Here is a 27766-nt window from a genome sequence, read left to right as displayed (position 1 = left end):
TTGCTGAGGGTAGGGAGTATGGCATTTATTAACCCTGTGTTTCCCCCTTCACTGGTCACTGCTCTTGACTCGTAGAACAACAGGTACAGAACTGCAAGGGATCATCCCCAGCTCCGTGATCACCAGATCCACAAGCTCTGGGGGAGTCACATCATAGACTAGATTCAACAACCGTAGGGATGCGTGGTTCTGCCAGTTAGCCAGCGCGACATGTTCTCCCCGCTTACACTGCAGATCATCAGGGTCATCTGCAATGGAAGGTATACCCATTATGTTCTTTGAGAAAAGAAGTTCTAGTTTATCCATCCCTCTCCCTCCCTCTCAAGTCTTCACAGGTAGCTGGAGGCTTCTCTTTTGCCTCCTTACCTAGCTCATTAGAGACAAAGGCATCAGTCTGCACACGCTCACAGAACTTGTATGTTTCACAGCAAACCAGCACTGGTACGTTATGGGCTCGAGCCACCAGGGCTAACTGTGCTGTCCCTACCCGTGACATCACAGACCCGTTGGCCAAGAGTGCATGAGCTCCCAATAGCACCTTGGAAACCTGTGTTTCACAGGAGAAGGGGAAGAAAAAAATGTCATTGTTGTATCAATGCAGAATAAGGTCCCCTACTTACAGTACAGCAACATTAAGACAAGTAATAAATCTCAACACCTGTGAAAAGAAGGGAAAGAAACAAAAACAAAGAAACAAGTAATAAATCTTTTTTTTTTTTTTGAGACGAAGTTTTGCTGTCGTTGCCCAGGCTGGAATGCAATGGCGCGATCTCGGCTCACCACAACCTCTGCCTCCTGGGTTCAAGTGATTCTCCTGCCTCAGCCTCCCGAGTAGCTGGGATTACAGGCATGCACCACTACTCCCAGCTGATTTGTTGTATTTTTATATTTTTAGTAGAGACATCTCCATGTTGGTCAGGCTGGTCTCGAACTCCCAACCTCAGGTGATCTGCCACCTCAGCCTCCCAAAGTGCTAGGAAAACAGGCGTAAGCCATGGAGTACGGCAATTAATAATCTTTTTTTTTTTTTTTGAGACGGAGTCTCACTCTGTCACCGAGGCTGGAGTGCAGTGGCGTGATCTTGGCTCACTGCAAGCTCTGCCTCCCAGGTTCACGCCATTCTCCTGCCTCAGCCTCCAGATTAGCTGGGACTACAGGCGCCCGCCACCACGCCTGGCTAATTTTTTGTATTTTTAGTAGAGACGGGGTTTCACTGTGTTAGCCAGGATGACTGCGAACTCCTGACCTCGTGATTCGCCTGCCTCGGCCTCCCAAAGTGCTGGGATTACAGGCTTGAGCTACCGTGCCCGGCCTAATAAATCTTAATGATGGCTTTTCTTCTGTGAAAATACCTGACCACTGACCCACCAAATCTCCCACAGGAAAACTAAACTTTCAAGTTACTTTTGTCTTGTTCCCTCTTCCTGGTTGCTAGTTTAATGTAATGTTTTTGCAATAGCTAGACTGCTGTAATATACTGTCAGTGTTTTTCCAATTAAATATAAACAGGGTTATATAATTATTTTTTTGACACAGGGTTTCACTCTGTCGCCCAGGCTGGAGTGCAGTGGTGCAATCACAGCTCACTGTAGCCTCAACCTCCTGGGCTCAAGCAATCCTCTCACCTCAGCTTCCTAAGTAGCTGGAACTACATGCGCATGCCACCGTGCCCAGCTAAGTGTGTGTGTGTGTGTGTGTGTGTGTGTTTGTGTGTAGACAGGGTCTCATGTTGAGCAGGCTGGTCTTGAACTCCTGGGCTCAAGTGATCCTCCTGCCTTGGACCCCCAAAGTGCTGAGATTGCAGGCGTTGAGCCATGGCGCCAAGCCAGGGCTATATAATTCTAATATTTTTAAATAATTGTGGCTGGGCACAGTGGCTCATGCCTATGATCCCAGTACTTTGGGAGGCCGAGACAGGGGGAACTGCTTGAGCCCAGGAGTTCCAGCCTGGGCAACGTAGCGATATCCCATCTCTACAAGAAAAATAAAAACTAGCTGGGCATGGTGGCACACACCAGTAGTCCCAGCTACTCAGGCGGAGGTGGGAAGATCATCCGAGCCCAGGAGGTCAAGACTGCAGTGAGCTGTGATCACGTCATTGCACTCCATCCTTATCTCAAAACAAAAACAAAACTGTGACTTTGGGAAGGTGAGATTATGTCTATACTACTACATCTTTTTACCGCCAACTTTGGAGTCCTTTTCCTCTGTACTTACCTCTGGGAGCACATAGGAGGCTGCAGGAATCAGCAGGTAGGAGGCTGGGACACCAGCATGGACTAGAGAACGTAGTGTGTGCCTTCCTTCCAGCCATGGCCGGCTGTCCACCACTACCACCCGAAACCGCCGGCCCTCTGTCCAAGCCTCCTGAAGAATTCGTGATACCAGAGATGAGCTAGAGTGAATGAAGATGAGGATTCAGTTATAAATGTCAGTAACTGATGACTAACTTATTCCCAAAGGCAAGTGGGTAGTCCCTTCTTCAGATCATTCCAACTCCCGATCTGCTCAGTCACAGGGTCTGGACCATACCATCCATATACCAGGATCACATCTCCATTACTGATCTTCTGGTAAGCAAAGCGTGAAATTGCCTGAGCTGCAAGCACAATCTTCTCTTGCACATACCGATCAATGGCTGCTCGAAGTTCTGACTTGGCCTAAATGGAGTAAAATCCTTAGTGAACAAGAAATGGACACTTTTATCCCTCTGATGATCATGCTAGGTGCTTGAATATGTGTATGATGACAAGCCTATAGCGGGCCCAGAGATGGTACAAGTCAGAATGGCCAAACCATTCCTTAACCCTTGACTAGGGCAAAAATAGGCTTATGTTGGCCTTCCCGGGAGTTTTTAACATGTTTCTTAATTTTACCCACAGGTGCATGCCTTCCTTATTTCTCATACTCATCACCTCCTCTTCCCGCTTGGAACTGCCCACACTGGTGATTTCCTTGTTAAGGAACTTGATGGCGTTGTGCATGCTCGCTGACAGGGGACGGCACTGAGTCAGGAAGCTGTAATACAACAGCAATACCTTATATCTGTGCAACTCTTCACAACTTACAAAGCTTTCACATTTTAAAAAAAAGTCTTTAAAAAGAAAATAGAACACAAAATGAAGAGAGAAAAGCAGGAAAAAGAGTACAAGACAAAGATTGGGCAAGCTGGGAGTGGACTTATAGTGTTGTCCCTACCTCATGTAGGGTTTTAGTTTATTCACTAGATCCCTGGAGAGTTCTTCATTGGGCGGTGTTGTGTAATCCTGAATCACCTATAGGGTACACAAGGTGATCTGCAAAATGCCCCTGAATAAAGATCTCTGAATAGGGACTGGGGGTAAGCTTCACTGAGGAAAATGTTCTGAGGGTAGGAGTATTCCCTCTGTCCCCCAGAGATGACCTTGGGTGACAGAAGCTGGGGTAGTGTTTGGGGAGGTGGGGTTGGATCATAAGAGAGAACAGGATGGAACATACCTGCTGCAAGGCACGAAGCAGGGCAATACACCGGGCATTGGAGCCACTGACCAGGCCCTGGGAGTACTGCAGGCCGAGTCGCACCATGGCTGGGTGGATCACAGAGGATGGGATGCTGATGGGATGGCGGTGTCACATACTTTGAAAGGGAGCTTGAGCATCTACTGCCCACCTGCCCCTGATGAAAAGGAACTCCCTTCACTAGCAGATTTCCCCACTTCCTCTACAGTTCTGCCTTGGGTTCATACTTTTTCCTACAGAGTCCATCTCAGATTACTAGACACTTTCAATACTGACCTACTAAAACTCCTCAGACTCAAAAGTTATGACAATTTCATAGGATCCTACCTCATAAACTGGGTCAGAGAGTTTTGTCTGCTGTACTGGGGTAGGTGAGAGAAGAGACTGACTTTGGATCCATAATCCTTTCGTGTAGGAACCTTGACAAAACAAGGGAACAGGACCAATGGCCCAGAGTTTAAAAATGATGGGATAAAGCTGGAAAGGAAGTGAACAGTAAGACTACTGTGACCCAAGCACCCATCCTTCTCACTTTGCACCCAGCACCTTTCCTCCCTCCAGTCCATTTCCCTAGGCGCTTTCTAGCCAGGCACCAAACCCACTTCCTACCTGTTGACGCTCTGGTTTTTTAACAAGCCTTCTCAGAAGTAGGTCATCAACCTGAGGGTACTCAGGGAGACGCTTCACTCCTGAAAGATAATGATCATGTTTTCAGGACACTGTAGGTCTTGAAATGTGTAATTTGCTCTTAGGGTATAAGGGGCATCAAGAAAAACAGGATGATGTGGAGAAAACGGGAGAATAGGGTAGAAAAGGAAATAGGGATAGGATGATGGGGTTGCAGGAACAATTCAGAACTCTGGGTCCCAAGAATAAGAGGGGAGAGCTGTTTTACTATAGGGCAGCCTGAGCTGGCGTTATAATTAGGAGTAAGGGAGGTCTTAAAATGAAGGGAAGATACCTGAGGGGGTTTCTCCAGCTGTGCTGGGGCTGGCCTTAGGAGGTGGTCCTCCTTGTTCCCCTTTTTTTGCCTGTTTCAGGGCCCGCTCAGCCTCCTGCTTTGCTCGACGCTCAGCCCGAAGTTCGGCCTTACTCCGACCAGCTGGAACTTTCTCCCCAGGAGTGCCCAACTGAATGCCCGATTCTGGCAGTTCTCTGGTTGGGCCTACTAAAAGCATTAAAAAAAAAAAAAAAATGCCCAAGCTGCAGGCAGGTGATATCCGTGCCCCAGCTAAAACTAGTTTCTCTCCTTGTAAATCTCTTTGCTTTACACACTTGCTTAAATCAACTTTGTCCTGTCTCTCCCACCACATCCCTCTACCAGCTCCACACCCCAGCCCTTTAAAAGAGACCCCTCACTCACCTTGACATTGGGCTGCAGACACAGCAGAGCCAGTTTCTGGTTCTGCCCCCTTTTCTTCCTTCCGTTTCTTCTTCTGCTGTTTCTTTTCCTTCCGAAGCTGCAGCTTTTCTTCTTTGGTCATTTCCCTCCCCACTGCCTGAGACACAGACATAGGATACTGCTCTTCCCCAACAATTCCAAAGGGGAACAAACACTATTGGATGCTTACAAGATTTCCACATGGTTAAATCCCTAGTTCTTCGTAACTTCCACAAGCTACCTGTTACAGAGACTGACGTTTCTCCTCCAGGAACAGAATCATATATCGCTAGGATTGCAAGACCTCTGTAAAATCTCCTGGCTTTACTGAGAAATAAACCGACACGGGATGGGAGCTGGGGCGGAATAAAGCTGGCACAGCCTCCTGCGTAGCGCTTGGCAGGCGGCTTCGGAGGGAAGCCTCACTTACCCCAGGCCTAGGGGGAAGCTCCGCCTTCATCCCGGATCCCGAGTCTGCATCAGAAAACAGGGCACAAAGTGAGCCAGAGAGACTCTGGGAGGGTTTGGGGGCACTAGTACTCGGCGCAGCCGTCTGCTGGGTTGGCATGACCACGGCTCCGCCGGCAGGGGCGAGGCGAGCCAGGGATCCGCGTGGGGACGCACTGCGCGGCGGATCAAAGGAAAGGAGGGGTCACCGACCCTCCTCACAGCAACCAGCCGGTGCGCGGCGCGGGACTGCGCACGAGACTGTGTAGACCGGAGCCCAGCGTGGCGCTGGAACGGAACGGCGGGGCCCAAAGACGCTCAGGGCCCGGCACTAGCTGTTCGGAGCTCGTCGGCCCCGCGTACCGGTGGGCAGGCCCGGCTCTTCACTCACCCTCGCGAACAGCTACGGCCACAGCAGCCATCGCTCTCAGTCCTAGGCTCCGCCCGCCGTGGTCACGGAGCCGCCCCACTGCCTCGCTCGGCGGCTGCAGGGTCCACAGCGCCACCTGGGCTGGAGGCTGAGCCGCAGAAGCGAAGCGCACAGCCCCAATCGGACTACAATTTCCGACGGGCCCCGGGGCCCCGCCCCGCACTACGGGTTGCAATGAGGGCCAACTCCATTTTGAGCTCCCTGTCCGGACAGGTGGCTCTTGCCCTTTAGACTACAGTTCCCAGCATGCCCAGGCGATTGCGTCCCAGAACCGACGTCCCACCGCCTTCCCACATCGGATCGCAGGGCTCCCAAAATGGCGAGTGAGGCTGCGGGGACTTGCTGAGCAGCGGAGGGGGAGCGTGCAGAGCCGCTGCGGCCCTCACAGTCCGGAGCCCGGCCGTGCCGTGCAGTGCCGTGCCGTAGGGAACATGCACTTTTCCATTCCCGAAACCGAGTCCCGCAGCGGGGACAGCGGCGGCTCCGCCTACGTGGTGAGGAGCGGCCGGAGCCGGGCCGGGCAGGGGCGGGGATAACGGGCCCGAGCCGTCTCGGAGCGGCCTCTGAGGCCTGACCGCCACCCTTCGGGCCTGGTCCTGGGCCGCCGACTCCCGACGGCCTCTCTGGGAGCTTATCTCGTGTGTGTGATTCGTGCAGTCGTCGCCCGAGCTCCTGTAGGCCCTTAGGCCGGGTCGCCTCCCCGAGCTAGGCCGCAGCTGCCCTGGTGGGCGTCACTGGCCTCTTGGGCAGGGAGACTGCAACACAAGCGTCCGAATTTCCCCCGGACTGGCTCTTCAGCTTTGGGACCTGGCCCTGGCGAAAACAAGCGAACTAACCCTCGGGAGATTAGCGTGTTACTCCGGCGAGTTGCCAGGCAACTTCCGGCCAGGGTTCTCAGGGGGGTTGCGCAGACCGCAACCCTAAAATTCTTGACTACTTTTGTGTCCTCAGGCCTATAACATTCACGTGAATGGAGTCCTGCACTGTCGGGTGCGCTACAGCCAGCTCCTGGGGCTGCACGAGCAGGTGGGACTAGCACCCCTGCCTTGAGACAGCTTCAAGCCCTTCCCTACACGTGGACATCAGTGTCTCCCTTTACCCGCTCTTCTTGTTCCCGTAGGCTGTAGTTCCCCTTTAATCACTGCCACAGGGGAGGGTCCTGGTTTATCTTGTCTGACATTTCCGGGAACTCCCTAAGAAGCTTAATGTCCGCGCAACAACTGCTCCTTCCTGTTCTTATATTCTGGTTCTCTGTCCAGTCTTACTGCTCTAGTAGCCTTTACCCCTGCATGGACAAACCAACCCCTCCCCCCCACTACCTCCACCCAGGCTGTCAAAGCACATTCCTTTTGTCATCTGAGCGGCAACTTGAAATTCTTTTCCCTGCTTATACAAACGATTCACCGATTTCCTTTTGTGTTCTTCGGCTCATTTCAGTGTGTTTAGCTGTGCCAATTATCGTTATGTATCTGTGATGCAATGTTTCTCCTCCTTCCTTACCAGATCATAAACTCTATTTAACTCAGTAGAGCTCCACTGATAATTAGTTGTGCAACCCTGTGCAAGTTACCTGATATTTTTTTGGGGGACGGAGTTTCTCTCTTGTTGCCCAGGCACGGTCTCGGCTCACTGCAACCTCTGCCTCCTGGGTTCAAGCAATTCTCCTTCCTCAGCCTCCTGAGTAGCTGGGATTACAGGCGGCTGCCGCCACACCCGGCTAATTTTTGTATTTTTAGTAGAGAGGGGTTTCACTATGTTGGCCAGGCTGGTCTCAAACTCCTGACCTCAGGTGATCCACCCACCTTGGCCTCCCAAAATGCTGGGATTACAGGCATGAGCCACGGTACCTGGCCGTTACCTGATTTCTTTGGGCCTCAGTTTCTACAACTGAAAGATGGATTCTTTAATCTGCAAAGTCCCTTTAAGTCCTAAGATATTTTGTGAACAGACTTAGCTATTAACTGTGCACTTTATAAAGCCCTTTCCTTCCTTTGAGGGTTCAGTGAACAGTCTTGCTAGGTGGTCAAGGGGCTCCCTATAGGTCCTGGCCCAGTACAAATCCTCCCCGTACTGTGGAGGGGCTGACTTGTACACAAGATAGAGAACAACTTATATCTAGGACAGCTCCCTTGAGATGCTACCGCTGTCAAAGGAATTGTTTCTCAGATGACCAGGGTAGACAGGGGAACAGGGACTGAGGGAAGGGAGGGGCACCCAAGAGAACATTATGAGCATATGTAGATTGCCTCATCTCATTTTCTGTGTTTATGTGAAGGGTTGTATCTCTTTCTCTAAATAGCTTCGGAAGGAGTATGGGGCCAATGTGCTTCCTGCATTTCCCCCAAAGAAGCTTTTCTCTCTGACTCCTGCTGAGGTAGAACAGAGGAGAGAGCAGTTAGAGAAGTACATGCAAGCTGGTGAGTGGTTGCAGGAAACTAGGTTGACTATATTGAGGACTGTGGGGAGAGACTTAAAAACAGCTGGTTCTGTCGAAGGGCCTGATTTCATTTCTAGATCTAGGAAGGCTCTTGTTTGATCTGTTATGCAATTAGCAAAGTAAATAGTCTACAAGGATGTGTAACTCTGTGTACTAGCAAAACAATTTGGGCACTAACATCTATGAGAAATGCTAGTATAACACTAGTCAATATCAGTGGAGAGAACTTACTTTGTATCTGATGTGCTTTAGATTAACATCATTGTTATTTCCCTAGTTCTATAGACTGGACTCACCTAGATGGCAGCCAAGGGTGGGGCAGGTGAAGAATTTATGCAAACAGTGAGTGAGGTGAGGCCAGCTGGGGGATGTGGCTGGCCACCATCAGCCCAGGAAATGGGGTCGGGGGAACCTACTGAGAGGAGGACTGGGGAGCCAAGAGTGAGTGCTAAGTTCCTGCAATACTGTTCTCTTGTCCTCATAGTTCGGCAAGACCCATTGCTTGGGAGCAGCGAGACCTTCAACAGTTTTCTGCGTCGGGCACAACAGGTAGGGCTTTGGGTGGGACTAAGATTTAAGGAAAGGACCTTGCTGGAAGGTCATGTCTTTTATTTTTTTTGAGACAGAGTCTCGCTCTTTTGCACAGGCTGGAGTGCAGTGGTGCGATCTCAGCTCACTGCAACCTCCGCCTCCCGGATTCAAGCGATTCTCCTGCCTCAGCCTCCCAAGTAGCTAGAATTACAGGCGCCCGCCACCATGTCCGGCTAATTTTTGTATTTTTAGTGGAGACGGGGTTTTGCCGTGTTGGCCTGGCTGGTGTCGAACTCCTGACCTCAGGTGATCCACCCGCCTTGGCCTCCCAAAGTGCTGGGATTACGGGTGTGAGCCACCACACCCAGCCAGGCCATGTCATCTTAATAACAGAGGAGTCATCTTTTTTAATGGAATGGAACTTCTTCTATTCCTATGAAATCAAAGAAATCCCAGCTTATATTTAAGCAGCTGAGAATAAAGACACACAAGGGACCTAGAAATAGAGTTGGGCATAGGTCAAGGCAAGGGACAAGGCAGTGCCTCCCATCCCCATGTGTGCTCACAACAGGAGACACAGCAGGTCCCCACAGAGGAAGTGTCCTTGGAAGTGCTGCTCAGCAACGGGCAGAAAGTTCTGGTCAACGTGCTAACTTCAGATCAGACTGAGGATGTCCTGGAGGTGAGGCGCTTGTTCAGCACTGCCCCTTCTTCCCCTGCATCCCAGGGTCCTGGGCTTGGAGAATGATTGGAACCAGCCAGTATGATGAGCTGTACTTCTATCCCTATCCCCAGGCTGTAGCCGCAAAGCTGGATCTTCCAGATGACTTGATTGGATACTTTAGTCTATTCTTAGTTCGAGAAAAAGAGGATGGAGCCTTTTCTTGTGAGTTTCTCTGGACTTGACTGCTTCCTTGTACTTCAGTAGTGAGTTTGCAGCCCCCCTAACTCCCCACCCCCAGAATGAACATTGCCTCAGGGCACCACTTTCTTGATTTCCCTTCCTTTAAATCTCACTACATTTTCCTTTTTTCTTTTTTTTTTTTTTTTTAACCCATAGTTGTACGGAAGTTGCAGGAGTTTGAGCTGCCTTATGTGTCTGTCACCAGCCTTCGGAGTCAGGAGTATAAGATTGTGCTAAGGAAGAGGTCAGGGCTGGGCCTGGAAGGGGCGGGGTGGGAGGTGCTGTGCTGGATTGGATTATTGGGCCACATATTGAGACAGAATAATCTGGACAAGGGGGTGTAGTGCTGGGTGTTTCTGCCAGGCCTCCCAAGCTTCCTCCCACAATACCATTAGCCCCTGATAGTTCCAGATTGCTCCTGTTTTGCCCGTTTTCCATTCTACCTCTTGCCTTACCCCAGCTTAGCCCCATTACCCCTTTCCACCCTTTGGCCTCACAGTTATTGGGACTCTGCCTATGATGACGATGTCATGGAGAACCGGGTTGGCCTGAACCTACTTTATGCTCAGGTGAGCTTGGAGCTGCCTCAGAACCCTTCCCCTGAAGAAAATAACTGGTGACTCACTCTCCCAAGAAAACTGCTGTCATGTCTTTGTTCCCAACTTGTGGGGAAGTTCCTAGAATACTGTCAGTGCTGCTGGCACAATATCTACTCTCCCTACTTTTATTTATTTATTTATTTATTTTAATTTATTTTTTTTTTTGAGATGGAGTCTCCCTCTGTCACCCAGGCTGGAGTGCAGTGGCGCGATCTCGGCTCACTGCAAGCTCCGCCTCCCGGGTTCATGCCATTCTCCTGCCTTAGCCTCTCCGAGTAGCTGGGACTACAGGCGCCCGCCACCATGCCCCGCTAATTTTTTTGTATTTTTAGTAGAGACGGGGTTTCACTGTGGTCTCGATCTCCTGACCTCGTGATCCGCCCGCCTCGGCCTCCCAAAGTGCTGGGATTACAAGCGTGAGCCACCGCGCCCGGCCCTCCCTACTTTTATTAAGCTGACAAGATCAAGGACTTACTGCAAAGAGGTCGCTCAAGTGTGGGGCTAGGGGTCGGGCTGGACAGAGGTAATGGTAGACACTTTCCTTGGATTGCTGACTGGGACCTCCTACTGCCTGCCCCTTGTCTCTACTATAGACGGTATCAGATATTGAGCGTGGGTGGATCTTGGTCACCAAGGAACAGCACCGGCAACTCAAATCTCTGCAAGAGAAAGTCTCCAAGAAGGAGGTGAGCCCTGCCTCCTCTCTGTCTTCCTCCAAGGGTTTGCTTTTTTTTTTTTTTTTTAAAGACATGGAGTCTCGCTCTGTCGCCCAGGTTGGAGTGCAGTGGCGCAATCTTGGCTCACTGCAAGCTCTGCCTCCCGGGTTCACACCATTCTCCTGCCTCAGCCTCCCAAGTAGCTGGGGCTACAGGCACCTGCCACGATGCCTGGCTAATTTTTTGTATTTTTGGGAGAGACAGGGTTTCATCGTGTTAGCCAGGATGGTCTTGATCTCCTGACCTTGTGATCTGCCTGCCTCTGCCCCCTAAAGTGCTGGGATTATAGGCGTGAGCCACCGCGCCCGGCCGGGGTTGCTTTTTCTGAGCTGCCCCATTCCCCCTCCTAATCTACCCCCATGTGATGACCATTTTTCAGTTCCTGAGACTGGCCCAGACGCTGCGGCACTATGGCTACCTGCGCTTTGATGCCTGTGTGGCTGACTTCCCAGAAAAGGACTGTCCTGTGGTGGTGAGTGCAGGCAACAGTGAACTCAGCCTGCAGCTCCGCCTGCCTGGCCAGCAACTCCGAGAAGGCTCCTTCCGGGTCACCCGCATGCGATGCTGGCGGGTCACCTCCTCTGTGAGTCGGGTTAGGGGAAGGCCTGGGTTGGGGGCCTGGCAAGCCTTGAGCTTAGGTATGGGCTGCAGTGGGTCAGGGAGCCAGACAGGTTGGTCAGAGTGAACTCAACCGAATTCCCCTTCCTCTCCCAGGTACCATTGCCCAGTGGAAGCACGAGCAGCCCAGGCCGGGGCCGGGGTGAGGTGCGCCTGGAACTGGCTTTTGAATACCTCATGAGCAAGGACCGGCTACAGTGGGTCACCATCACTAGCCCCCAGGTGTGAACCTACCCTCAGCCCTCCTCTGGAGCACCTTGAAGTGTAGAGTTTCCAGTACTCAATATGGGAGCCATTAGTGGTGCTGGGCTCAGAGTGACCACTCTGGTCAAGCTGGACACTCTTCTTGCCCTCAGGCTATCATGATGAGCATCTGCTTGCAGTCCATGGTTGATGAACTGATGGTGAAGAAATCTGGAGGCAGTATCAGGAAGGTAGGCAGCAAGTGTGGACTGAGCAGTGAGCAGGTGTGCTCCCCTTGCCTTTTGTCCTAGATGTGAGGCTTCTCTTGAGAGAGAGAGAAGTGATCCTGCCCTCACCGGCACCTTGTATCTGTCCCCAGATGCTGCGCCGGCGGGTGGGGGGCACTCTGAGACGCTCAGACAGCCAGCAAGCAGTGAAGTCCCCACCACTGCTTGTAAGTATTACCTCCTGGTCAGAACCCTGGCTCTCAGCCCTGCCTCACCTCTCCTAGTGAGTTTCTGACACCTCTGCCTCTTCTTCCCCAGGAGTCACCTGATGCCACCCGGGAGTCTATGGTCAAACTCTCAGTGAGTTCCAGGGTTGGTGAGGTTGCTGTTTGTTGGGGGATCTTGCACGCCCAAGATCTCTGACCCCAGCCTGCCTTTGTTACAGAGTAAGCTGAGTGCTGTGAGCTTGCGGGGAATTGGCAGTCCCAGCACAGATGCCAGTGCCAGTGATGTCCACGGCAATTTCGCCTTCGAGGGCATTGGAGATGAGGATCTGTAATCTCCACTGCTTGGATGTCTGCCCTCTACCCCAGAGGAATTTACAGAAACTTGCCCTGTGCCTGTGTCCCTCATGCTAGGGGCGGAGGGGTCTTTTCCTTCTTCCTTCCTACCTTCCCCTTTTCTCTTGGCCAGGGGCCTCGTAACCTACCTTTCCTTGTCCCCTGGGCTGGCTGCACAGAGGACTGCCCCTTCTCTTTTCAGAGCTGGCCCTCAATGCCAAATTAGCATTTAGTATTTTGCACAAAGTCTAAGGGACCATGGCTGCCTGCCTTGGGGAGGAACCATAGCTCCCTCTGGGCCGCTTCTGGCTTCTTGGGGCCATAGGCCAAAGGCCAAGGGGATGGGCAGAGGTCTGTGTTTGGTCTGGCCCAGTTCCCCATCATTAAACTCAGCCTGACTGCTGCCTACCTCTGGTTCCCTCTCACTGCCCCTGCTTCCCCCATCACAGCATGGACTACTATGCTAAGGGTAAGGCCAAATTGCCTGCCATTGCCAATTCAGCATAGACATGGCTTTGTTAGTGTTTCCTTTATTATAAAGCACTGAAATAAGTTAAATAAACAGGTGGGAGGCTGGGGAGTCCCCCAGCCGGGGTTTGTCCACAGCCCCTGCAGGCAGTGGAGGTGAATACAGGGCCCTTCTCACTGAGCTCATGAAGTGCATCAGTCAAGGCAAGGCCCCCTGGTCCATATGGGCCCCCCGCCCATGGGGTTGGGCTGGTCCTTATAGTGCCTAGGTTAGTCGGTGTGGAGCCCCTGGCCAGCGGGGGAGAAAAAGGTGGCTTCTGGTCCGTCTGTATAAAACATGGGGAAGAAGGACCTAGTTCAGGGTGAGTCTGTATGGACAGCCCGGCTGCCAGCAGTCCCCAGGGCTGGTGGGCCCCGAGAGCTCAAAACAGAGGGTGGGCTATGAGGTGGGGCCCAGCCCTCAGAGGCAGAGAGACCAGGCCCTCCTGCCCCACCGTGGCCATGCACCTTCTGGTGGCGCTTGTAGTTGTCCCAGTGGCCCGTGGTATAGGCGCAGGTGGCACAGCGGAAGGGCTTCTCGCCTGTGTGCCGCAGCATGTGACGTTTGAGGTTCATGCTCTGGTTGCAGCTGTAGTTGCAAAGGCTACACCGAAAAGGTTTGTCACCAGAGTGGATGCGACCATGACGCTTGAGGTTGGCGAGATTGCCACAGGCATAAGGGCAGAGGGGGCACTTGTAGGGCTTCTCTCCTGTATGGACGCGCTGGTGCCGTTTCAGGTTATCCAGATGAGCAGAGGCATAAGGACAGCGGGCGCAGCGGAAGGGCTTCTCACCACTGTGTGTCTTCATGTGCCGGGCCAGGTGGTTGGGATAGTGAGTGGCAAAGGGGCAGAGGCTACAGGCAAAGCCTTTGTCACTGGGGCCCTGGGGCCCCCCACTGGCACCCCCTCCAGCCTCTCCTCGCATGCAGCGCCCACACATGGCAGCTCCCAGCCGACTACCCTCACCCTCCTCCAGCTCTTGTCCACAGCCCCGGCAGGTCCAAGGGAATAGCAGCTCTGGCAGTGGTTCTGATCCAGTCCCGCAGAGGCCCTCCCCTTCACCCCGCAGCTGCCCACAGTCTGGCAGGAAACTGGCACCACCTGGTGGCACATGGAGGCTCAAATCTGGAAGGAGCAGAGCATCTGTGGGGACAAAGACCTGGGCTATGAATCCAATCCAAGCATTCCTAGGGCCAGCCACCCATGTCCCCAAGATCTTTGGTCCCTGGTGTGTCTTACCTTCAGGTCGCCGGGGCACCGCCCCCTCCTGCTCTGTGGGACTGGGAGGCCGGGCTGGTCGTGGAGCACAGCAGCGGAAGCCACAGGTCGGGCAGGGAGGAGTGGGGGGCCCTGCGTGGGTACGCTGATGCCGCCTCAGGTTGCCCAGGCTGCTGCAGGCAAAGGGGCAGTGGGGACAGCGGTAGGGCTTCTCGCCAGTGTGGGTGCGGGTATGTCGTGTCAGGTTGACGAGCTGGGCTGAGGCGTAGGGGCAGCGGCCACAGCGGAACGGCTTCTCTCCGCTGTGTGTCTGCATGTGCCGCTTCAGGTGGCTCGAGTAGTGGGACACGAAGGTGCAGAGGCGGCATGAGTACAGTAGCCGTGGGGGCAGCAGGGGCCCCCCACCCGGCCCTCCTGCCCCACAACACGGCCCCTCACCTGTCGGCCCCCCACACAGCTGGCAGGCTGGGCCTGGCCTCTCACCCCTGGCCTCCCCTGGACCCTTGGCTGGCTCCTCAACTTCACTCTCCGCACTTAGTGCCCGGCCGCCCCCAGACTCATCGTCGCTCAGCCCATAGGGAAGCCCAGGCCTGGCCCCCAGAGAGTCTCCTGGTGAAATAGACATGAGAAGAGACATCAGCATGGGGTAGGATCAGGCTCCAAACTCTCCCTTTTTCACTTATGGTCTTCCCACTTGCTTGGCTCCACCCTTAGCTTTGATGATCCCTTTAGTTCCCTCCTAGGAATCAAGGTCTCCCCTGCAGTAATTCCAGAAAATTCAACATGAATTGTCTACCTCTTATACTGGACTAATCTAGTGATGGTAGAATTGACCTGAATCTAGTTTCACTCAATGGGCAAGGATCAAGGGCTCACAGTGGATCACAGACTGAAATGAATCCATAATGTAATTAATTCTTAAGACAAGAAAGCAAAAATACAAAAGGGAGAGAGCCCCAAGACCTTTTTCTAAGCTCTATTGCTAAGGCCCCTTTTAGTAAGGAGCTGATATAAAATAAAACCTATCTCTGAGGCAAAATTTGGAGGGAAGTGGAGACAATGAAAGTAATGCATGTAATACCACTTGCCTGCCTAAAGAACAGATTGATATTTACATGGATCCCCTCAAATGACTTTCAAAAAACATCTGCATAAGTGGATAGGTAGTGCAGCAAATTAGGGCAGGGTGATGCTAAGATCACAGGGAAGAGGGACATGGAAGGATAAAGACAGAAACTAAAACCTCTCAATACAAAAGGAGCATACGCTGCAGGTGAAAGGGAGTTAGATTAGACCTAAGTACTGGGTTGAATGATTTACAGAGTTTGCTTCCCTGAACCTCTCTTAAAAGTAAATACACATAAGGAATGGGCTAGGGAGAGGGACAGGGCATTTACTTTCAATCAGTTGTTCCATGTGATTCACCCACCCTCCTATTCCTATCACCTTTGACCAGGCCTCAGAACTTCACCTCATCAAAGTGATGGAAGTGATTGGATCATTAAACAAATGAAGTCATCTAGCTCAAATGTAAACTAAACCAGCCCTCGGTTGTGGCAGGAAATGGTGTTCTGTTCACCTAACCTGCCTCCTGAAGGGCTGGGGTCTCCAGCGGCCGCTAATCCTTAACCAAGACCCGAAAACCCACCTTCCGAGTCTCTCTCGAAGCCCATGAGCTGGTCACTGTTGCCGTCGCCTTCCTCCTCTTCCTCTTCCTCCTCAAACTCCAGATCCTGGCCTAGTAGCAAATCACTCTCCAATACCAGGGCCCCGGGTCCTTCGTCGAGGGAGTCTTCAGTATCCACTGAAGAGGGGAGGGGGCTTGTGGATTCTCCCTCAGGAACCAGCCCTCGTGGACCACACTTCCCGTACTCGCTGACCCACTCTGATTCCCTTAGTGCCTCGGTGGGAAGCTAGGAGTCTGGATCGCCCACTTCATCCCTCAGGAGTCCCCCTCCACCCTGACCTGAGCCCACTCCACTGACCCCACCCCCGCTCCTTTCCCAAGGCCCCTGACCCCTGACCTTTGACCCCCTCGCATTTCACGGGCTGCGGGTGGCTTTGCTTCCTTCGGGGCATCGTGACCGGCTCCAGCCCGACGCGCCTCCGGCCTGCGGCCGCCCGACCCCGCCCCTCCTATCTCGGCCCGCCCGTCTGCCCTTCCTCTCAGGGCCCGCGGGCCGCCCCCATGCAGCGGCGCGGGCCCTGGGCAGCCCCCGGCCCTGGCCCCAGCGCCCAGCTCAGGCCGCTCCCGCCGCCGCCGCCACTTCCATTCATGGAGCCCCCTACCCCCCTACGGAGACCAGCTGGTACCTCCGTACTCGCTTCCGCTTCCGCCGCCGCAGAGACGCACGGGACGCGTAGTCCGTGGGAAGCGGCCGCGGCGGGAGCCTCAATGGCGTGACCGGGAAGTGATTGTGACGAGGCGAGGAGCAAGCCAATCAGCGGCCGGGGGGAGCCGGCCGGGGAGCCGCGCAGGCGGCGTCCTGCCCGACTCCAGGCTTCAGGCTAGCCAGACCGGTCCCGACCTGTCCCTGGGAGAACTAGATCATTTCTGGCTCCAGGAGGGGGCGAGCGGCAGCCGCGACGCCCGCCAGGCCGGCCTGCCAGCAGCTCGCTCTGGGCTCCCCTATACACGCGCAGGACACATATGAGCACACGCACACACTCACATGGGGGCTCGCCAGATGCTACAGATGGGGCCAAGTTGGGGGCCACGGCAGAAGAAAAAAAAAGACACGATGCGTACGATTAGGTTTTGGCCTTTAGTCTGAAAAAGTGTTGATTGAAAGTGTACAACAGAGAGCGGGTGCAAGCGGCCGAGGGCCATGGAGCCGCCAATAAAAAAGAATGTCCTTAAATAAAGTGTTCACAGAGTAAAAACCAGAACCGCCAGTCCTTCCCTCCAACACAACAGAGCACAGGCACAGAACCGGTGATGAGCCCGAGGAGCAAAGAGGCGGCTGGGGAGGACAGCAGAGGCTCCCGGCTGCAGTGTGGAGGGAGAGCCCTCTTTGGAATGGGCAGAGTGAAGCCACCCAGCTCCCCCTGCACACCTCATACCCACTGCTAAGGCTAAAGGAAAAAGACAAAACTCAGTCTCAGTTCCGGAGGGCTCAGAAAACAGTCTAGGTGGGCAGGGGTCTGGATGACTGCTAGTCCCGCTTGGCCTTCTTCTTCTTGTCGCTGTTGCCATTTTCTTCAGCCCCCTCAGTAGAGAGCACCTCCTCTAGTTTTCGCTTGCCACTCTCTGGCTGGAGCTCTGCTGTGTTTCGGGGCTTGAAGCAAATGATGATGCAGGTCATGTTGTCACACCCTGTACCATCCCCAGAAGTGTCTGGTGCCAGGCACTGATCCAGCAGCTAAAAAAGGGATGGGCGTAGCTCAGCCACAGGGTTTGAACACCTTGCCGGGCACCTACAGGCCCACAAGTGGGCTGGCTTGCTGAGTCAGGGTGGTAGGAGAGCAATGGGCAAGAGGTATCACAAAACGGCCCACCTGCTAGTCCATAAGGCATAAGGCTAAGTCAGGGAAATGAGAGAAGGTGGAACTTTGTAGTCGGGGTTTAGCGTCTGTCAGCAATTAATAATGCTCCCAGACTGCCGACTTAGCTCAGATGAAAAGAGTGAGCCCTAACTGTGCAGACTAGACACCCTCTCTTCTCCACCCTGGTACTCACCTCTTCCACAATGGATGACAATAACCGAAGCTCCCCATTTTCATCACGCTGGCTGATCTTTGATTGAATGAAATCTACAACTTCCTGGCTGCTCATCACATTCCTGGGGTCGAGAACAACAGTCAGAATCTTCCAGTCTCACTAAGGCAGAGTAGAGGAGTATGGACAGAGGTGGTGGTCCAGGCCAGTGTAAATAACTACAGAAATTCTCAGCTCTGCCTTAGTCTGGGTGCTCTTCACCCACCAAGAGGTCTAGGTCTGCCTAGGCTCTAATCCTAGAGGTGCCTTGAGCCCTATAAGAGAAGACATGCTGCAGAAAGGGGAATTTAGGGCATTCTGCCAGTGCTCACCAGATGCCATCACAGGCAATGACCATGAATTCATGGTCGTCAGTGAGAGTCAGCACCTTGATGTCAGGAAGGGCTGAAATCATCTGTTCCTCAGGTGGCAGGTTCTTGTTTCTCTTATAGAAGTGGTCCCCTGGAGTAAAGGAATGGTTGGTTGATGAGCAGTTTGGATACTTCCCACAGACTTGTGTTTGTGGCAGGTCAAACCTTGCCATTCATTTCCCTTCTTTACAAAGTTCCATAATCTAGAGGAATGGAGAACTGAGTCCTAAGTCCTAGTTTTTCTAGTTTCAACCCTGCCACCAGACTGCTGAACCTTAAGAAAGTCACTCACTGGTCTTTTTCTTTTAAATCTTTTTTTTTTTTTTTTTTTGAGACAGAGTTTTGCTCTTGTAGCCCAGGCTGGAGTGTAATGGCACGATCTTGGCTCACTACAACCTCCGCCTCCCGGATTCAAGAGGTTCTCCTGCCTCAGCCTCCCGAGTAGCTGGGATTACAGGCTTGCGCCACCATGCCCAGCTAATTTTTGTATTATTATTATTTTTTTTTAGTAGAGATGGGGTTTCACCATGTTGGCCAGGCTGGCCTCGAACTCCTGACCTCAGGTGATCCACCCACCTCAGCCTCCCAAAGTGCTGGGATTACAGGCGTAAGCCACTGTGCCCGGCACTCACCGGTCTTTTTCATCATTCAAATGTTACATAAGATGGGTATAATGATACCTGTGTATAATGATACCTATACCCATCTTAGTTATTTCACAGGAATATAAGAACAGAGGTATTCGATATTAAAGTGCTTTGAAAGGCACAAGCACTAGGAAGATTAAAGTTTCCTACTAGGTAGTCTGGGACAGAGAGAAAGACCCTAGAAGTCTTTCCCAGTTTCTTGGCCCTTACCAATGGCTCTGGAGAGGTTGAGGCCCCCGTTGACTCGCCCATCCATGGTGACCTTGCCACCAGCATTCTTGATGCGTGCTAGTTCTACTTCATCCTCTGGTTTGTGATCATAGGACATGTCTAAAGCTTTGCCAGCCTCAGATACCACACAGCGAGAGTCTCCTGCGTTGGCTACAATCAACTGCTTCCCTCGTATCAGGGCCACCACCGCTGTTGTACCACTGTCAGAGCCAGGCTTAAGAGGAAGAAAAGGAGCATCATGGGAGCTTCTGAACATGTGTTCCACACTGATGTGCTCCTGACCGTTCACCTATGCTTGCTTTCACTGGGACCCCCAAAAGAGCTTTAACAAACAGGAGAAGCACAGATTTCATCTTTCTAGAGACAGCAGCACACTCCCTCTCCCTCGTTTTTAGATAATTCGACCCCAAAGGCTTACCATCTCATTCCCCTTGCAGAATAAATCCCCATGACTATTACTTCCATCCTAAAGTATCAGGGGGATCCCCTGTCTCAAAATCAAAATTAGGGGACTCACACCTGCCTTGTGGCTTTTTAAGACTCATTGCTCCCCTTCCCCACACACCTCCTCTTTGCCTTCCATCCCTGGCACCATCATCTCTTCTTCTTCTTCTTCATCGTCCTCTTCAGCCTCCTCGGTGTCATCCTCATCTTCCTCATTCTCTGCCTCCTCACTGCTGTAGCCATCCTCTTCCTCGCTGCATTCCTGCCAGGGGGAGGATCCCAGACTGCTGAGACTGGGATGATCCCCTCCCTCCCCACAGCTCATACTCAGAATCAAGAGGTCCTGACTGAACACAGGTCCTCAAAACACTGAAAGATACAAGTATATGGTCATGAAAATTGGGGGGACGGAAAGGGCTAGCATAAGTACAACTGACATCCTGAACTGGGCTTAGCAGTCACCAGCAAAAGGCCCAGGACAAGGCAAGGGCTGCCAGCCAAAAGTATCTTTCAGGCACTGTGGCCAGAAAATAAATTTTCCAGAGAAGAAAACAGTCAACTAGCCAAGGTAACACCTATCTCCTTGTTCTCTCTATAGGAGACAGACTCTGAAAAGCCAGAACTAGATCTGCTTGTTATAGTATCAACAAAGGAAGAGGTAAGAAGGCAAATGGTACCTGCGATGATGGAGCTCAATGAATTCAAGGCTAAAGCTTAGAATACAGTGGGTCTTGGGGGATGATGTCAAAATAGGAGAAGGAAAGAGAGTTGAAAACTACAGACGGCAACCAAACAGGACCTCTCTGCAACTTCAGTATCTGCCTGCCCTCACAGGCCCTTACCTCACTGTCTTCCTCTTCCTCCTCCGCCTCATCTGACTCATCCTCACTGTCCTCAAAGAACTTGGACTTAGCAACTCGAGGCAGCTTGTCAGAGGCTGAAGAGCAGGAAGGCCCAGCCTCACCAGTGGGAATGCCAGGCTCACCAACTTGGCCTGCCTCAGTCCCACGTTCCGAGTTGGAGGAAAAGCCTGTGTAGGCCTTGGCTGTGGGGCCATTTTCCTGTGAAGGAGTTTCCCTAGTTGAGTCCTCAGGTCCTGCCTCCCCATTGAGGCCCTGGGACCCTGGTTCCTCGCCTGTCCCAGCTCCAGATTTGCTGTGGGGAGGGCCCTTGTGACAGTTCTGCCCGTAGCGTGTCAGCAGCTCTTCAATAGTCATGGTAGCCTCTTCATGCAGCAGTGCAGCCTCCTCATTGTCCACTGCAGGGAAGAGGCTAAATCAGAGCCCCCATGCCAGACTCCTCATGGGATCCGTCCCTCTCACTACCTCAACAGCCCTTGCAGCCTCTAACTTCCCCACAACCTCCCACTCCTAAGGTTCCTCTTGCTCAAGTCTCAGAAGAACATGCCCTAGCTCCTCCTCCTCCACAGACTTCTTTTGGTTTTTGTGTTTCATCCCCTTCTTAATCAAAACAACACTAGTTACTATACTTCCCCTCTGACGTCTCATTTGTTATTGTTAAGCTGTAAAAACCCTATTCTGGCTGAGGATCCAGGAAGGCCACAATGCTATTGTGAATTAGGCTTTAGGCTTAATGACTGGCTATTGGGGCTACTAACTGCTCCAGTCTTGAGGGGGAAAAAAAACACATAAATACCAGCAGGAACCAGGAAGACCCCATCACAATGACAAAAGATAATATATATACAATGCTTACAGCTCAGATGCCACTCAACGAAGATAATTCTCTCCCTCCTTTTCATAATCACATACAATGCAGGAGAACACCATAGGTTTCTTTAACATAAGGACTCCCCAGGTCCCTAGAAAGCCATCCTATCTTAGAATTGATAAGTAATATTAAATAATATTTCTTAAAATGCTGATTTCCCCTCAAACAAGGGATGCCACACTCACCATCATCTTCATCAGCTACTTTTTCTTTTTCATCTTCATCCTCAGTGGGTCGCCCTGCAATCTGTGCCAGCTCTTTAATGACTTCCTCAGTGGTCAGTTTGGCATCAATAGCCAAGAAGGCATCTTCTAAAGCCTGAATATGAGCAAAATAGTCTAAGAGTAGTACAAAATGAACTCCCTATGTACAATCCTGAGCACAAGGATGGAATACAAATTAGAGTGTGAGCCACCACACTAAGAGACACTCACAGACAAAAACAGTTCAGAGGCCTAGGAATAATAAGACAAGTCTAAAAGGCGGCCAATAAGCTCATTTTAGGAACAGAATTCTTCATGAGTAAATAAGCAGCAGCAGCTAAAGGACAAAAAGAAAGGAAAAGCCCAAGAGCTAGAGAACAAGGGAAAAGCCTACACAAGTGAGGAATGGGCAGTGTTAAGCAGACACACCTTCTGCAGCTTGCCTTCCTTGTAGGCCTTCTGATCTTTGATGATATCAGGAAGATATTTGGCACAGTACAAGGCAACTTCCTCCCCTAGAAGGAAAGGAAGGAAGGTCACCTGGAGCACTGCTCCCCACACATAGAAAGTGATACAATATTTATATGCCATACTGGAGTGAACCCCAAGGGTTGAGGGGATAAATATCTTAGCACCCCTGAACCCTATTTGAAGGACACTGTTTGGGGAAGTTCTGATCCAAAACAATGGATTTCGCCATCAATTCTCTCGGGTATAAATATCTCATCTTTTCTCACCTGTATACTTAGTTCTCCAGTGAAAAAAAGATAAAGAATCAGCTCATCTGGGTACACATTTTTTTTTTTTTTTAACACAGAGTCTTGCTCTGTTGCCCAGGCTGGAGTGCTGTGGCATGGTCTTGGCTCACTGCAACCTCCATTTCCCAGGTTCAAGTAATTCTCCTGCCTCAGCCTCCCGAGGCGCCCGCCACTACGCCCAGCTAATTTTTGTATTTTTAGTAGAGATGGGGTTTCACCATATTGGTCAGGCTGGTCTCGAACTCCTGACCTCGTGATCCACTGTGCTGGGATTACAGGCGTGAGCTACCGTGCGCCTGGCCTAAAAATTTTAAAAATAAATTTTAAAAAATAAAAATAAAATAAAAATAAAGATTAAAAAAATAAAAAAAGATAAAGAGGCTCTTTGGATTAAAACAAGTCCTGGTAAGATTATAAACCGATACAGTACCTACTGGGAAAAAAGAATGACAGAATACAGAAAAACAGCACCAGGCAGGAAATGATGATGAGGGCCAGGCCTTGGAAAGTAAATGAACAAGGGACCTGTTCTTGCCCTGGAACGTCTGGAATTGGGGTCCTAGAATGTTACCAATATGATCTGTTAAAGTTACCTCCATGTCCATCGTAGACAGAAAACATGGCTGTCTCACTGTCCAGCTCTGGAATACAGTTGTGAGCATCCTAGGAAAAGAAGAGCATAATCAGCATGTCTCAAGGTCAAAGAATATTCCTCAGGTCATAGGGATCAATGTCACACCTTACTAACCTTTCCCTGGCTGGCCTATATGGCCTAGAAATAAGAAAGGAAGAAGGAATGATAAAATGAATACAGAGAAAGAAAAGAGGAGGGAGGCAAAGGAGGAAAGGGGAAGGAGAAAAGGAAGAAAGAATCAGGTTACTACCTCTATAATAACCTCAACCTAAGAGATATCTCAGTCCAGATGGCAGAATATTTGGCCTCTGGAAATAAACCTGACCCTTTTGGATCTGTGGAAGCTACGGGAAAACCAGAATAAAGGATTTTTTCTTCTTTTTTTTTTTTTTTTTTTTTGAGACAGAGTCTTGCCCTGTCACCCAGGCTGGAGTGCAGTGGCGCGATCTTGGCTCACTGCAACCTCCGCCTCCTGGGTTCAAGCGGTTCTCCTGCCTCCGCCTGCTGAATAGCTGAGATTACAGGCACGTGCCACCATGCCTGGCTAACTTTTGTATTTTTAGTAGAGATGGGGTTTCACCATGTTGGTCAGGCTGGTCTCGAACTCCTGACCTTGTGATCTGCCTGCCTTGGCCTCCCAAAGTGTTGGCCAGGCTGTATACAGCTTTATTTATTTATTTATTTATTTATTATTATTTTTTGAGACAGAGTCTCACTCTGTTGCCCAGGCTGGAGTGCAGTGGTGCAATCTCTGCTCACTGCAAGCTTCGCCTCCCAGGTTCAGGCCATTCTCCTGCCTCAGCCTCCCAAGTAGCTGGGACTACAGGCACCCACCACCACGCCCGGCTAATTTTTTGTATTTTTAGTAGAGACGGGGTTTCACCATGTTAGCCAGGATGGTCTCGATCTCCTGACCTCGTGATCCACCCGCCTCGGTCTCCCAAAGTGCTGGGATTACATAAGTGAGCCACTGCACCCGGCCTACGGCATTATTTATAATAAAAAACAGTTGAGGCTGGATGTGGTGGCTCACGCCTGTAATCCCAGCACTTTGGGAGGCCGAGGCGGGCAGATCACGAAGTCAAGAGATCAATACCATCCTGGCCAACATGGTGAAACCCCATCTCTACTAAAAATACAAAAATTAGCCAGGCGTGGTGGTGTGCGCCTGTAGTCCCAGCTACTAGGAAGGGTGAGGCAGGAGAATCACTTGAACCCGGGAGATGGAGGTTGCAGTGAGCCAAGATCACACCACTGTGCTCCAGCCTGGGCGACAGAGTCAGACTCCGTCTCTAAATAAATAAATAAATAAAATAAAAAACAGTTGTAACCATCTAAATTTCCAGGAATAGATTACAAATGGTACGTAACTCCAGTGGACTACATGTAGCTGTTAAAAGCAAATATATGTTAATTTGGAAATGAGTTCACAATATCTTAAGTGGTTAAAAGCAAAAAGTTAAAAAGTATCTACATGTGAGGACGGCCGCAGTGGCTCACGCCTGTAATCCCAGCACTTTGGGAGGCCCAGGCGGGCGGATCACGAGGTCAGGAGATCAAGACCATCCTGGCTAACATGGTGAAACCCCGTCTCTACTAAAAATACAAAAAATTAGCTGGAGGTGGTGGCGGGTGCCTGTAGTCCCAGCTACTTGGGAGGCTGAGGCAGGAGAATGGCGTGAACCCAGGAGGCAGAGCCTGCAGTGAGCCGAGATTGCGCCACTGCACTCCAGCCTGGGCGACAGAGCAAGACTCCGTCTCAAAAAAAAAAAAAAAAAAAAAAGTATCTACATGTATATGTGAGTCTGGAAGATCACATAGCAAACAACCACAGAGGGTGAGATTTGGGTAATAATTTCTACTTTTCAACATTCATTTTAAAATTTTTGTACAATAAACCACATTGTTCCATTCTGAATAAGAACAAACACACCTAAGAACTGGCCTCAAGTTGCCATTCTACCATATACTGCATGATCTCTGGTCAGCTACCTTATGGTGTGCCTCAATTTTATCCTCTGTGATGTGGAATTACAATATCCACCACACCCACATCATCACAGGACTGTTGATAATGATGCAAAACACGTAAAAGCCCTTTGTAAACTGGAATTTGCTACATAAATATATATATATACACACACACATACACATATATGTATATTCTGCTCTGAAATTTGGCACCCATTTCACATTTTTCTTTTTTGTTCTTTTTCTCAAAGAAGACCACCCACAATAAAGATTCATCTTACACCTTGAGGTCTCAGTCCAGAGAACTATTGCACAATTACCCTCTCCTTCACTTCTTGGTGAGGCTTGGGATCTATATTATGATTTGGAATTGCTTCACCTTCCCTAAACACTTTAATTTGCCCCCTTTACATGTTTGCTCATAACCTTTACCCATACCTTTGCTTCTCTCTATCCCTTACTGAGACAGAGCCAAGTATTTCAACATGGTCTCTTAGCAATCTAGAAAAACTCACCCAACCTTGTATAACCCCACCAACTGATTTATGCCTGAATCAGAACTACTAAGTTTGCTAGTCATAAAATGTTATGAGATTGGCTGGGTGCGATGGCTCACACCTGTAATCCCAGCGCTCTGGGAAGGTAGGCAGGAGGACTGATTGAGATCAGGAGTTTGAGATCAGCCTAGGCAACACAGCAAGATCCCGCCTCTACAAAAAAATTTTAAAGTTAGCCAGGCATAGCAGCATGCACCTGCAGTCAGTCCTAACTACTCGGAACACTGAGGCAAGAGGAACACCTGAGCCCAGGAGGTGGAGGCTACAGAAAGCTATGATGCACCACTGCACTCCAGCCTGGGTGACAGAGGGAGACCCCATCTCTAAAAGAAAACAAAGTTATAGGATCACATTGACTGTGGTCATTATTTCATTTCAGCATCTTGTTTTCTTTTTTTTTTTTGAGATGGAGTCTCCCAGGCTGGAGTGCAGTGGCACGATCTAGGCTCACCATAACCTCCACTTCCCAGGTTCAAGCAATTCTCCTGCCTTAGTCTCCCGAGTAGCTGAAATTACAGTAGGCACCTGCCATCATGCCCAGCCAATTTTTGTATTTTCAGTAGAGACGGGGTTTCACCATGTTGCCCAGGCTCGTCTCAAACTCCTAAGCTCAAGTGATCTGCCCACCTTGGCCTCCCAAAACACTGGGATTACAGGCGTGAGCCATTGCGCCTGGCCAAACACAGAAATTATCCTCTCTTCCTAGATTAACATTTTTTCTTAAACTCCTGAACTCAAATCCTTCTCCTTCAAGATCTTACTTCACAGAGAATGTAATAACCTTAACAGCAATCCAAATAGCCATTTTGGCAGTGGCTCATGCATGTAATCTCAACATTTTGGGAGGTCAAGGCAGGAGGACTGCTTGAGGTCAGTTCAAAACCAGCCTGGGCAACATAGTGAGACCTCATCTCAATAACAACAACAACAACATCCCCAAATAGCCATTCTGCAGACTTCATTTCCCCTAGCCATTATGTCAGATTAAACAGTACAAACCATGTCAGTTTTCTTATTTTTCGATGTTTATTTTAGAATCACAGAGTACATGTGTAAGTTTGTTAGAAAGGTATATTGTGTGATCCTGAAGTTTGGGGTATGACTGAACCCGTTTCCCAGGTGGTGGGTATAGTATCAAATAGGTAGTTTTTCAGCTGTTCCTCTGCCACACAACCCCCACCCCCACCCTGCTGCGCCGCCACCTCTAGTAGACCCCAGTGTCTATTGTTGCCATCTTTATATCCATGTATACTTGATGTTCAGGTCCCACTTACAAGTGAGAACATGCAGTATTTGGTTTTCTGTTTCCATGTTAGTTCACTTAGGATAATGCCCTCCAGCTACATTCATGTTGTTGCAAAGACATTATTTCATTATTTTTAATGGGTGCATAGTATTCCATGATGGCTATGTACCATATTTTCTTTTCTTTTCCAGTCCACCACTGATGGGCACATGAGTTGATTCAATGTTTTTACTATTGTGAATAGTGCCACAATGAACATACAGGTACATATGTTGTTTTGGCAGAATGATTTATTTTCCTTTGGGCGTATATCCAGCAATCAGATTGCTGGATCTAATGGTAGTTCCACTCTTAGTTCTCTGAGAAATCTCCAAACTGACCATGCCTAGACTAAATTAATTTACACCTTCACCAACAGTGTACAAGTGTCTGCTTTCCTCTGCAGCCTCACCAACGTTTCTCATTTTTTGACATTTTAACAAAGCTGTTCTGACTGGTATGAGATGGTATCTTGTGGTTCTGATTTGCATTTGCCTGATGATTAGAAATGAGCATTTTTTCATGTTTGTGGGCCACATGTACGTCTTTTGAGAAGTATCTGTTCATGTCCTTTGCCCACTTTTTAAGGGGGTTATTTGCTTTTTGCTTGTTAGGTTCCTTATAGATTTTGGATATTAGACCTTTGTTGGACGTATACTTTGTGAATATTTTCTCCCATTCTATAGGTTGTTTACCCCCTTGATAGTTTCTCTTGCTGCATGTCACTTTTCTTGAAAGATCTCTTGGATTCTGTGTAGTTCTATACCTCTGACGGCCTGTTTCCACAGGATTTTTTTTTTTTTTTTGAGACAGAGTCTAGCTCTGTTGCCAGGCTGGAGTGCAGTGGCGCAATCTCGGCTCATTGCAACCTCTGCCTCTCGGGTTCAAGCAATTCTCCTGCCTCAGCCTCTTGAGTAGCTGGGATAACAGGCACGCGCCGCCACGCCCAGCTAATTTTTGTATTTTTAGTAGAGACGGG

At 50.4% G+C, this 27766-nt stretch overlaps 4 protein-coding genes across 13 annotated transcripts in view; 1 reads left to right on the top strand and 3 right to left on the bottom strand.

Annotated features, from left to right (window-relative positions):
* On the bottom strand, nucleotides 1-5860 carry EIF2B4 (eukaryotic translation initiation factor 2B subunit delta). Of its 7 annotated transcripts, none has more exons than XM_024242103.3 (13): nucleotides 5718-5860; nucleotides 5310-5353; nucleotides 4862-4997; nucleotides 4460-4666; nucleotides 4108-4187; nucleotides 3826-3917; nucleotides 3478-3592; nucleotides 3199-3275; nucleotides 2916-3018; nucleotides 2533-2660; nucleotides 2218-2395; nucleotides 367-547; nucleotides 1-248 (listed from the first exon to the last, which is right to left on the bottom strand). In XM_024242103.3, exons 1-13 carry the CDS (start codon nucleotides 5746-5748, stop codon nucleotides 49-51), a joined length of 1572 nt encoding a protein of 523 aa, XP_024097871.1. In that variant the 5' UTR covers nucleotides 5749-5860; the 3' UTR covers nucleotides 1-48. The 7 variants fall into 7 exon arrangements, with proteins under 7 accessions (XP_024097871.1, XP_024097873.1, XP_024097872.1 ...); XM_024242105.3 differs by having other exon boundaries at nucleotides 2629-2660; XM_024242104.3 differs by having other exon boundaries at nucleotides 4460-4663.
* A 221-nt stretch (nucleotides 5861-6081) lies between these two features.
* SNX17 (sorting nexin 17) lies at nucleotides 6082-12939 on the top strand. The gene is given in 15 exon segments (NM_001133530.1): nucleotides 6082-6250; nucleotides 6708-6782; nucleotides 8056-8173; nucleotides 8678-8742; nucleotides 9296-9406; nucleotides 9520-9610; nucleotides 9785-9872; nucleotides 10128-10197; nucleotides 10821-10913; nucleotides 11323-11526; nucleotides 11658-11783; nucleotides 11918-11995; nucleotides 12124-12198; nucleotides 12290-12331; nucleotides 12417-12939. Coding segments are annotated over 15 exon segments (1413 nt in total). The 5' UTR covers nucleotides 6082-6187; the 3' UTR covers nucleotides 12531-12939.
* Nucleotides 12940-13045: 106 nt separating this feature from the next.
* ZNF513 (zinc finger protein 513) lies at nucleotides 13046-16757 on the bottom strand. 4 transcript variants are annotated; one of them, XM_054547711.1, is made up of 5 exons: nucleotides 16572-16757; nucleotides 15907-16062; nucleotides 14280-14867; nucleotides 13507-14183; nucleotides 13046-13325 (listed from the first exon to the last, which is right to left on the bottom strand). In XM_054547711.1, exons 2-5 carry the CDS (start codon nucleotides 15929-15931, stop codon nucleotides 13065-13067), a joined length of 1551 nt encoding a protein of 516 aa, XP_054403686.1. In that variant the 5' UTR covers nucleotides 15932-16062; nucleotides 16572-16757; the 3' UTR covers nucleotides 13046-13064. The 4 variants fall into 4 exon arrangements, with proteins under 4 accessions (XP_054403686.1, XP_054403685.1, XP_024097868.1 ...); XM_054547710.1 differs by lacking the exon at nucleotides 16572-16757 and adding an exon at nucleotides 16283-16560; XM_024242100.2 differs by having other exon boundaries at nucleotides 13046-14183.
* Nucleotides 16758-17004: 247 nt separating this feature from the next.
* The window catches only part of PPM1G (protein phosphatase, Mg2+/Mn2+ dependent 1G), a 29219-nt gene continuing 18457 nt past the window's right edge, over nucleotides 17005-27766 (bottom strand). Inside the window, exons 2-10 of the mRNA XM_009237452.4 lie at nucleotides 22934-23003; nucleotides 22012-22097; nucleotides 21565-21697; nucleotides 20491-20906; nucleotides 19770-19910; nucleotides 19184-19418; nucleotides 18288-18417; nucleotides 17938-18040; nucleotides 17005-17620 (exon numbers count right to left, since the gene is read on the bottom strand). Of these exons, the coding sequence (XP_009235727.2) occupies nucleotides 17414-17620; nucleotides 17938-18040; nucleotides 18288-18417; nucleotides 19184-19418; nucleotides 19770-19910; nucleotides 20491-20906; nucleotides 21565-21697; nucleotides 22012-22097; nucleotides 22934-23003 (1521 nt within the window). The 3' untranslated portion in view covers nucleotides 17005-17413. The remainder of the gene's footprint in view (nucleotides 17621-17937; nucleotides 18041-18287; nucleotides 18418-19183; nucleotides 19419-19769; nucleotides 19911-20490; nucleotides 20907-21564; nucleotides 21698-22011; nucleotides 22098-22933; nucleotides 23004-27766) is intronic.

This window comes from Pongo abelii, chromosome 12, assembly GCF_028885655.2.
Source record: "Pongo abelii isolate AG06213 chromosome 12, NHGRI_mPonAbe1-v2.0_pri, whole genome shotgun sequence".
Lineage (NCBI taxonomy): Eukaryota > Metazoa > Chordata > Mammalia > Primates > Hominidae > Pongo > Pongo abelii.
The sequence above is the reverse complement of the archived record's forward strand: the minus strand, read 5'-3'. Positions and strand labels throughout refer to the sequence as shown.

What these genes read in the sequence shown, in the direction of transcription:
- ZNF513 (XM_054547710.1), bottom strand. Translation starts at nt 16,337, where the DNA reads ATGCCCCGAAGGAAGCAAAGCCACCCGCAGCCCGTGAAATGCGAGGGG. An exon ending in GGTGCCCCGGCGACCTGAAG is followed by an intron (nt 14,184 to 14,279) that starts GTAAGACACACC and finishes TTGTCCCCACAG; the next exon opens with ATGCTCTGCTCCTTCCAGAT. An exon ending in ACTACAAGCGCCACCAGAAG is followed by an intron (nt 13,326 to 13,506) that starts GTGCATGGCCAC and finishes TGTTTTATACAG; the next exon opens with ACGGACCAGAAGCCACCTTT.
- EIF2B4 (XM_024242101.3), bottom strand. Translation starts at nt 5,447, where the DNA reads ATGCCAACCCAGCAGACGGCTGCGCCGAGTACTAGTGCCCCCAAACCC. An exon ending in AGCTTCCCCCTAGGCCTGGG is followed by an intron (nt 4,998 to 5,309) that starts GTAAGTGAGGCT and finishes TCTGTGTCTCAG; the next exon opens with GCAGTGGGGAGGGAAATGAC. An exon ending in TGCTTCGTGCCTTGCAGCAG is followed by an intron (nt 3,276 to 3,477) that starts GTATGTTCCATC and finishes TGTACCCTATAG; the next exon opens with GTGATTCAGGATTACACAAC.